This window comes from Humulus lupulus, chromosome 6 (genome assembly GCF_963169125.1).
Source record: "Humulus lupulus chromosome 6, drHumLupu1.1, whole genome shotgun sequence".
In the NCBI taxonomy this organism is placed as follows: Eukaryota; Viridiplantae; Streptophyta; class Magnoliopsida; order Rosales; family Cannabaceae; genus Humulus; species Humulus lupulus.
Window position 1 is genome coordinate 96,615,768 of NC_084798.1, and position 11,007 is coordinate 96,626,774.

Genomic DNA, 11,007 nt, shown 5'->3' on the forward strand with positions numbered 1-11,007 from the left:
GAGAGTGCGAGATGCGGCACTTGTCTGAGAGGCTCGGCACGGATATGGTTTCGTCACAGACGTTGGCGGCTGGTTCGTGACACGTGGGATGACTTCCGTGTGGAGATCGAGCTAGCATTTGGGCCATGGATTGGCCTATCTCCATAGTTGATCGTATACCTTGAGGCAAGGCAGTATATTCGGAGGAGGATCCTGAGCAGCCAGACGAGGGTTCTGACATAGAGCTGAATATGCTGATCGAAAGGGTAGATTAGGTTTTGTTGTGAAAGTCTTGTTAATAATTTTGGGTAAAGACAGGCAAAAAGGGATTAAGTACAATTGATGGCGTGAGGTTTCTCTCTAAGCTGCTCCATGGCGAGACGTAAGAGAGTACACCAGAAGCCAGATTCAATCGACAATAGCAATGTGGACAAGGATAGAGATGCGAGTAGACATGTGGGAACGGGTGGTGAATCGGCTGTAGTTGACGATGACGCTCCTTCAACTGAGATGGAGGACGTTTTCAAGGACTCGATGGCAGAATTTCCAGAGATTGGAGGGTCGGTGAAAGGTGAATTGATTAGGGATAGGGTGGATTTGGCCCAGACTAGTTTGAGATGGAGTGAGCAAGAGGAAGATCTTAATGATTACGCTAATCAAGCTAAGGATAAGTGGGCATCATTCAAAGATCTGTTGCCGAACCAAGGGGGTGCTCGTTTACAATTTGAGGAGCCATTAGTTCAGGATGGTCATCGGATTGCTCAGGTGGATTTAGAAGAAATCGCTGTTGAAACATCTATTTGGAATTCTGCTGTAGTGTGTACGGTTTTGGGTGCTAACCCCCCGTTCACAGTTTTTGAGGGTTTCATCAAGAGAATGTGGGGAAAACTGGGTATAGAGAGAATAGCGAGATTAAATGCTGGCCATACGTTGGTTAAGTTCAGGGACGAAACGACTAGAGATCTGGTGCTAGAAAATGGAGTTTTGCACTTTGATAGAAAACCAGTCATTGTTAGGCCATGGACAACTGAATTAGATCATTTGAGGATGATTAAATCGGTCCTAGTTTGGGTGAGGTTGCCCGGTTTAGGGTTACAGTATTGGGGAACCAAATGCCTTAGTGCTTTAGTTAGTACTCTTGGCAAACCAATCATGGTGGATAAGGTTACAATGGATAGGTCTATGATGCAATTTGCAAGAGTTTTAGTTGATATTGACATAGCTGATGAGGTTCCGAAATCCATTCAGTTCTTGAATGAAAGAGGACAATTAATGGAACAATTTGTTGAGTTTGAGTGGCTGCCCACACAATGTAAGCTTTGCAAGGTGTTTGGTCATACTGAATCTTTATGTAATAAGAAAAAAGAAGTAGTTTGGAGACCAAAAGATCAGTTAGTTAATGGAACCAAATTGGATAACTCGTTGGAGGAGACTAAAAGGAGCAATTCTGAGTTACATAAGGTGGCTAGTTCTTCAGAGCCAGGTACAGGAGAGGGGGACAAGACTACTTTGAATGACAAGGCCCTGAAGGTTTCACAAGTTCAGACAAGTACAGAGACTGGTGTGGTTGATTTTAACCAAGTTTCCAAGGGAGACCAGGGGTCTGTTGACCGTGGTTCAACTAGTATGGAAGAAACAGAAGGAGAATGGATTACTCCTAGGAAAGTTGGGGGGAAGAAATCGCTGGCTCATAAGGCTCAAAACAGGGTAAAAACGCTTATACTGTCTTACTAGATAAGAATGGGGAGGATGCGAATTTGGCTCTGATTGCAAACAAAAAATCTGATGGGGGAGTTCCAAATTCTTAGCTGGAATGTTCGTGGTTTGAATAAGAGGGAAAAACAGAGATCCCTTAGTGTTTTTTGTCGAATTAATAAGATTGGTTTGGGTGCTTTTCTTGAAACCAAGTTAAGAGGTGAGAAAGTGGAAGATATGATGAGTAGGTTTTTTTATGGTTGGAATTATTTTAAGGGTTCTCTTTGTGAGGGTAGAATCTTGCTGGTGTGGAGGAGTAGTATGCTTTGTGTAGATATTATTCAAGAGAGTGATCAAATTGTTCATACTGTTATCAAGGAAAATCATTCTAAGAGGGAGTACTGTGTGACATTTGCTTATGGGCGAAACATGGTCAATGAAAGAGCTCAGATGTGGCATGACTTATCTTGCCTTAGTTTCCCTGTTGCTCCCTGGTTGTTGGCTGGAGACTTCAACACTGTTTTTGAGTTTGATGACAGAAGAGGGGGTCGGCCAGTTACTTCTGCTGAGTTTGTTGATGCTCAGAGATGGCGTGGTCATGGGTTAGCTGATGAGCTTGGCTCAATTGGTTCTCAATATACTTGGACTAATAACCAAACAGATGGTGCTAGGATTTATTCCAAAATAGATCGGGTTTTTAAAAATGAGGAGTGGATAGACCTCTTTCCTGCTTCAGTGGCTGTCAAACAGTGGGACACTCTATCAGATCACTGCTATTGCATTATTAAGTTGTTTCAGGAGGTAATCACTGGGTTCAAGCCTTTTAGATTTTATAACATGTGGGTGGATCATAATAAATTTAAGTCTACTGTTTTGCAAAGTTGGCAAAAACCAGTAGCTGTTGGAGGTTTTACTGGTGTTTTAATGAAACTTAAGAGACTTAGCTATGTCTTAAGGAGGTTTAATAAGTCTGAATTTGGTGATGTTGAGAGAAATTTCCAGATGGCTAAAGTGTTGTATAACCAGGCCCAAGGTAACCTCCAACAGGATCCTTTTTCTTCAGTGTTTCAGGCTGAGGAAAAGCTGGTGCTTGAGTCTCTGGTTCAGAGTTCCAGATTTTATGATAGTTTTTTGAGGCAAAAAAGTAAAGTTAATTGGCTCAAATTTGGGGACGATAATACAGCGTATTTCCATGCTTGTTTGAAGCAGAGGAAGGAAATAAATAGAATTGCCTCTTATGTTTCTGACAATGGTCAGCTAGTTGAGAAGTATGAGGAGGTGGTGGATCATTTCTTACATCATTTTAGAAGTGTTTTGGGCAGTCAAAGTAAGGCTTCGGGATCTATTCACATGGATTGTTTTGTTCATGGTAATATCCTTTCTTTAGAGCATCAACTGGCTTTAGTTAAACCGTTTACCAAGAAGGATGTTAGAAATGCTATGTTTAGCATAGGAACTATAAAGAGTCCGGGACTGGATGGATATGGGTCGGGTTTCTTTAAAGCTTTGTGGAATGAGATTGGTGATGACGTTTCAGAGGCTGTTTTGGGTTTCTTTCAGCAAGGTATTCTTCCTAAAAATCTGAATAATGCTTTGTTGTCATTGATCCCTAAAATTGCTAATCCGACTAAGGCTGTGGAGTATAGGCCCATTGCTTGCTGCAATACATTGTATAAATGTATTTCTAAGATGATGTGTGAGAGACTCAAAAGGGTACTTCCTCTTCTTGTTCATCAAAATCAAGGGGCGTTCATTAAGGATAGGCTTTTAGCGCATAACATTCTTATTTTTCAGGATATCCTTAAGGGGTATAAGAGAAAACATATTTCCCCTAAATGTGTGATGAAGGTTGATCTCAGCAAGGCTTATTACTCCATTGATTGGCATTATTTAGAGGCGATTCTTACTGGTTTTTGTTTCCCGAAGCAGTTTATTAACTGGATTATGGTGTGTTTAAGAGATGCTTCTTATTCTATTTTGATTAATGGTAGAGTTCAGGGCTGTTTTACGGGTAGGAGGGGGCTGAAGCAAGGGGATCCAATCTCCCCTCTCTTATTTGTTCTAGTTATGGAGTTCTTCACTAGGATGCTCATTCGAGCCACTCAAAACAGGGAATTTAAGTTTCACCCTCGGTGCAGGAGATTGAATCTAGTGAGCCTTTGTTTTGCGGACGATCTTGTGATATTTTGCAAAGGTCATAGTACTTCAGTTCAGATTATAAAGCAGTGTTTTAAAGAATTCAGTGAGGTTTCTGGTTTGACAGCTAACTTGGACAAGTCTAGAGTTTACTTTGGGGGTTTAACAGAGGTAGAGACCAGGGATATTTTAAGGGATTTGCACTTTGCTGAAGGTGATTTCCCCTTAAAGTATCTAGGTGTTCCGCTGAGGCCTACAAAGTGGAGGGCAAGGGATTGCGCTACTATTATTCAAAAAATTCAGTTGAAGCTTTTCCATTGGTCTAATCGGCATCTCTCATATGCTGGAAAAGCTCAGCTCATTCACTCTGTTCTTTTGGGAATTAGATCATTTTGGATGAGTATTTTTCTCCTCCCTAAGAGTGTAATTAATGAGATTGATAGCTTGTGCAGGAGATTTCTGTGGGGGACCAGCAGAGGGAATGATAACAGAAGTAAGCTTCACCTCACAGATTGGAACCAAGTTTGCTTGCCTAAATGTTTGGGGGGTATCGGGTTCAAGGAAGGGGCCAAATGGAATATGGTTCTTCTTGCTAAGTATATTTGGGCTGTGTCTACTAAACAAGATATTCTTTGGGTTAAATGGATTGATTCTGTTTATCTTAAAGGACAATCTTTTTGGGAGTACAATCTTCAATCTGACGTGAGCTGGTATTGGCGTAAGCTAATCAAGATGAGGGCATTCATAAGCAAGGAGATGTTAGATAAAGCTGTAGTAAATAGCAAATTTAAAACCAGCAAGATGTATTTTCAGCTGATGAATAGAGATAAGGTTCCTTCGGCTTCTGTTATTTGGTGTAACTTGTCCTTGCCTAAACACAGGTTTATTCTTTGGCAAGCTTCCTTGAAGCATCTATTAACCAGGGACAATTTATTGAAGTGCCATTTGCAGCTGACTTCTTACCTGTGTCCAATTTGTGAAGTGCAGCAGGAGTGTCATGAGCATTTATTTTTTCAATGTCAGTTTGCTCATCAAGTGAGGAAAGGTGTGGCTCGCTGGCTGGGAAGTATGATTTGGCCTGATTGTTTCCATGATTGGATTAGGTGGATGGAGGGGAAGCTGAAGAGTCTTCAGCAGAAGATTGTTGCTGCTGGTTTAGCTGCTTCTGTGTATCTGGTTTGGTGGAACAGAAACCAGTGTGTTTTTAACTCCTTTTCGGTTTCTGTTTGCAAGGCTGTTTCTCTGGTTCAAGATTGTATTAAGGCTAGAGTTTCTAGTTTGTCTAAGGCTAAGATGAAGAGCTCTGACATTGTTTTTCTTAGAAGCCTGAATCTGTTGTAATTATCTGTTTGCTGGGCTCTTTGTGAGCTGTTCTGTAGGTTTTCTCGGTTTGCTGGGCTCTTGTGAGCTGTTTTTGTATTTGGTTTGGGTTGTTAATAATATTCTTTGTTCATCAAAAAAAAAAAAAAAAATTGGGTAAAGACTTGGCAAACCTACTAGGTTGTAGAACTTTTGAATAGTTGTAGCAGGCATATGTAGAAACCCCACGGTAGTTAGGGTTCTCTTTTGTATTTATAGTTCTGCTAACTAAAACTTTGTGGCGTGATATGCCGTGATCATTTTGTATTGCTAGGTTATATCCTTTAATGTTATAACTGCCTACTTTGAGTTGAATTGTTATGGCTCTTCATTCTTATGTTCAAGCAAAACTTGTATGCTCATTAAATGCTAGGTTAGTATTCTTCCCTACTTTACATTGTTGTATAGAAATTCACGATGGTGCCTAACACCCGAGCCAGGGGAGGACTAGCTGTTAACCCACTAGACCCAGTTGAGAGAGTATCAGTTGACCAAGAGGCAGGTCGTGGCCGAGACAGAGGAAGGGGTCGAGGCCGAGGGCAAGGGGTACAGCCGGAACCCAATTTGGCAACTTAGAGGATTTAAGACAACTGTGCATGAGCAGAATACGTTCGAGGCATTGATGCAGAGATTCCCGGAAGTGCAACACAACCTCGCACCCCCAGCACCCTGGGAAGACATTCCCGAACAACAAGAATTCCTGTGCAAGAAGACCCACTGGTGGGAGAAAATCCTCCATCAGATGGACCTAGAACAGGATAGTCGAAACTGATCTCGAAACGATTTAGCAGGCAAAACCCACTTGTGTTCGAAGGGACTTCGGACCCCCTGATGGCAGAAGAATGGGTCAGTGTGCTGGATAGACTCTTTGACTTTGTGGTAGCTACTGAAAGGGAAAAAGTAATATGTGTGGTGTATAAGTTGAGGAAGGACGCCCGCATCTGGTGGGATATTGGCGTGATGTTGTACAGATGGAATGGGCGGAATTCCTGGCCCTGTTCTTTGCCAAGTACTACAACCAGACAGTGATAGATCGGAAGGTGGTTGAGTTCGCCAACCTAGTACAAGGGTCATCTAGCGTACAGGAGTACGTGCGCAAGTTTGAACAACTCTCAAGATTTGCTCCTAACCTGGTACACACTGAAGCCAATCGAGTACGCAAATTCATGAAGTGGTTGAAAAGAGAGATAGCTCATTTCGTGGATATCGGGAAGACCAGCCTAGATACTTATGATGAAGTAGTGGAGCGATCAATTCACCAAGAGCCATGGCTTGTACAAGAGAAGAAAGAGCCCTACAGGGCTGAAGAATGAGCACATGTATCCAATGACCAAGGAAGGTACTCTAGTAACCAGAGCAGCCCTTCTGGAAGGTTTACATACAGAGGCAATAGAAGTGTGGGGAAGACCAATACTCCAGGAAACTCTCGGTTTTCCAATGGTGGAAATAATAAATGAAGAATGGAGCCACCAAGCCGAAGTTCAAACTTCAACAAGCAGCCAAGGAGAGTAAAAAACTATTGGCTGCAATGCAACAAATGCAATCGGTAACACCCAGGCGAGTGCAACAACAACAACTACTTCACCTGTGGAAAGCCAGGTCATTTCTCTAGGCACTGCCCGACTCATAGTCAGAAGGGAGGAAACGACCAAACAAAGCTAGTATGAAGTCAATGCACTCACCCAGGGTGATAAAGGAGTTGGGACTTCCGACATGGTGTCAGGTCAACTTCCTGTGGCTAATAACTTAGCATATGCATTGATGGACACTGGTGCATCCCATTCTTTTATTGCTTCATGTTTTTTTGGTAAGATAGATAGGAAGCTTGAGTTTATGGAAAATGTATGTGGTGTATCCTTACCTTCGGGGGAGGATATGATGGTACGATCTTGGGTTAGAGTCGTACCAGTCTGGGTAGAAGGTCAAGAGTTGACCGTGGATTTGCTAGTTTTAGATTTACATGAGTACGGTGCTATTTTTGGTATGGATTGGCTAACCAAATACAGGGAGGTGGTGAATTGCAAATGAAGAAAGGTGACTTTTAACCCACCTGGGGAAGAACTGTTCGTGTTCCAAGGCACAACCTACGAGAAGAATTATGCAATAATCTCGACCTTGAAGGCTAGGAAATTACTAGATGATAGATGTATTGGCTACCTAATGAACGTAATAGACAAGGATAGAGAGTCTAAGCAACAACCATCTAAGGTAGCAGTCGTGTGCAAATTTCCGGAAGTGTTTCCCGAGGATCTTTCAGGGATACCCCCGGACCAAGAAGTCGAGTTCGAGATCGAGTTGATTCCAAGCACTGCACCTATTTCAAAGGCATCGACAAAACTCAAAGAACAGCAAGCACAACTACAAGACTACCTGGATAAAATATTTATACGACCAAGTCATTCTCCATGGGGAGCCCCAGTATTGTTCGTGAAGAAGAAATATGGCTCCATGAGAATGTGCATAGACTATTGCGAACTCAACAAAGTGACAATCAAGAACCGATACCCGTTGCCCAAAATTGATGATCTATTCGATTGCAGGGAGCATCGGTATTCTCGAAGATCGACTTAAGATCCGGGTACCACCAGTAGAAGGTCAAGGAATCATATTTTCCCAAGACCGCATTCTGAACTCGGTATGGCCACTACGAGTTCGTGGTGATGTCTTTTAGACTCACCAATGCGCCCGCGATATTCATGAATCTTATGCATAGGGTACCGGGTTAGTATCTAGAAAAATCAGTGATCGTGTTTATAGAGGATATACTCGTTTACTCGCGAAACCAGGAAGAACATGCCAAGCACCTACAGCTGATCTTACAATGGTTATGCGAGAAAAATTTGTACGCCAAATTCTCCAAGTATGAATTTTGGCTGACTCAAGTAAGTTTCTTAGGGCACGTGGTGTCAGGAGACAAAATTCCAGTCAATCCAGCCAAAATCAAAGCAGTATAGCAATGGAAGGCCCCGAAGAACGTACAAGAAGTTCGCAGTTTCTTGGGCCTGGCAGGGTATTATAGGTGCTTTGTGGAATGTTTTTCCAAAATAGCGACGCCTATGACCACATTAACCCGAAAGAAAGTCCAATTTGAGTGGGCGAACAAGTGCAAACAAAGTTTCAAGAGATAAAGTCCAAATTAATGATTGCTCCCGTACTTACTATTCCAAAGGGTGCCGAGGGATATGTTATTTATAGTGATGCATTAGGTCAAGGACTTGGATTCATATTAATGCAACACGAGAAGGAGATCGCATATGCATCCCGACAACTGAAAAATTATGAGAAAAACTATCCAACTCATGACTTGGAGTTAGTAGCAGTAGTGTTCGCTTTGAAGATCCGGAGACAATATCTCTATGGGATCAACTGGGACATATACACGAATCACAAGAGTCTGAAATATTTCTTCACCTAGAAAGAATTAAACATGATATGACAAATGTGGTTAGAATTGTTCAACGATTACGATATATTGTACCACCATGACAAGGCTAATAAAGTAGTTGGCGCATTGAGTCAGCAGCCAATGGCTTATGTAATTTCGGTGAAGGAAATACCCCAAGAACTACAAACTGTTATCTCCAAATTTGATATGAAGATAGTAGTGGGAAGATTGGCAAAGTTATCTGTGCAACCCATGATCATGGAAGCAATCCAAGGGGGACAACTCGCGGATCCATGGATCCAACAACTGGTGCATGAGACTGTGAAATACATGCGACCAGGGTTTCACATCTTGGAGGATGGAGTGTTGGGTTTCAAGGGTAGGTTATGCGTGCTTGATGATGAGGAGATCAAGAAACAAATCTTTTATGAGGCTTATAATACTCCTTACGCTATGCACCTGGGAACCACAAAGATGTATCAGGATCTCAAAAGATACTTTTAGTGGGTAGGAATGAAGAGAGATGTAGCGGAGTATGTGGCACACTGTTTGACGTGTCAACAAACCAAGGCAGAGCATCAACGACCTGCGGGGTTATTGTAGCCGCTAGAAATCCCAGAGTGGAAATGGGAAAAGGTCACCATGGACTTTGTTACTGGGTTACCACACACTTCGAATGGGCATGATGCAATATGGGTTATCATTGATAGACTAACAAAATCTGCTCATTTCTTACCCATTAAGACAACAGATGGTGCGAATAAGTTGGCAGACCTGTACATTGCTGAGATAGTTCGATTACATGGGGTTCCCATCTCTATAGTGTCTGATCGAGACAGACGATTTACCTCCTCATTTCTGGAAGAGAATGCGAATGGGATTGGGAACTAACCTCAAGTTTAGTACTGCTTTCCACCCACAGACGGATGGCTAGAGCAAACAAACAATTCAAACCTTTGAAGATATTTTGAGAGTTTGCGTGCTAGATTTTCAAGGTTCATGGCGTGTAAAACTTCCATTAATTGAGTTCGCATACAACAATAGCTATCATGACTCGATAAAAATGGCTCCGTATGAGGCACTATACAGAAGGAAGTGCCGATCTCCAATCCACTGGCATGAGACTGGTGAGAGGCAATTCTTAGGATCAGAAGAGGTGGATCAAGCTATGGAGGACATTAGGTCGATTCGTTAGATGCTACAGACCTCTATAGATCGCCAACGCAAGTATTCCGATCATCAATGGAGACCTTTAGAATTTGAAGTGGGTGACAAGGTACTGTTAAATATAGCTCAACTGAGAAGAGCTATGAGGTTTGGGGAAAAGGGCAAGTTGAGCCCTAGGTACGTAGGACCGTTCAAGGTTCTAAAACGCATTGGAAAGGCAGCATACCGACTAGCCCTTCCGACCGCGTTCTCTAGAATTCATGATGTATTCCATGTGTCAACCTTAAGGAATTACGTGAACGACCCCACTCATGTGCTAAGTTACGATGAACTTAGCATAGATCCCCAGCTAAGCTATGAGGAAAAGCTGGTCGCAATTCTAGACCAGAAAGGCAAGGTGTTAAGAAACAAAACAATACATTTGGTAAAGGTTCAATGGTGTAACAATGACAATGAAGAGGCAACCTGGGAGATGAAATCCAAGATGCGAGAGCGGTATCCCCATCTGTTTTGAGTTTCGGGGACGAAACTTTTATAAATTGTAGGTATTGTAACATCCCACATTTTGAACACCCGTTAGTAGTCGGTTGGAGTCGGTGAAGAATTATGTGAAATATTACTTTGATAAATGAGATTATATGAATTTGTGATAATTCGTTAATTTTTATAGCTGCTAAATGATCTGGCAAAGGATCTAGCTTATTGTAAAGAAAGATTGGTATCGGACCAAGGAATAGACCCTAATGGGAGAAAATCTCGGATTAAATAAAATAGGAAATACTATGGCATAAAAATATTAATTTTTTTCTGGCAACTAGGACTTTATATTCAAGCCAATAAGTCTAAGAAAAATTGATTGAGGTTTGAAATCCAATAAACCCGGCTTAAGAATGAGAATTTCTTACTCGGGCCTCTAAGGGAATTTTGATCAATTTGATCAAATTACCAAAATTATGTGATATGTGACAAATTTATTTTTGGGTCACATTTAATTTAATTAATTATACTTAGAGATTTAAAAACTATAGGTTAAAAGTTAATGAAAATTTAGAGCACAAAATTCCCAAAGGGCCCTTGGATCCCTTAAATGTGAGGTAAAATAAACAACGGCATAAAAGTAATTTTCAAGGGTAGAGAGAGAGGAGTGGACAGCAAGGCTAGGTCCTAGGGCTCTCAAGAGATAGGACACATACCCCAAAGAGAATAAGAAGAGTCTTACCCATTCACAAGCTAAGGGTTTAATCATTGTTTTGTTTTTTTCTCAAAACAATTTTCTCTACCATTTT

The 11,007-nt window shown here is 41.7% G+C and overlaps 1 protein-coding gene across 1 annotated transcript; it reads left to right on the forward strand.

Annotated features, from left to right (window-relative positions):
• The first annotated feature begins 351 nt into the window (after positions 1–351).
• Positions 352–1,713, forward strand: LOC133785316 (uncharacterized). The gene has a single exon (XM_062224564.1). The coding sequence runs from the start codon at positions 352–354 to the stop codon at positions 1,711–1,713; it is 1,362 nt and encodes a 453-aa protein (XP_062080548.1).
• The last annotated feature ends 9,294 nt before the right edge of the window (positions 1,714–11,007 follow it).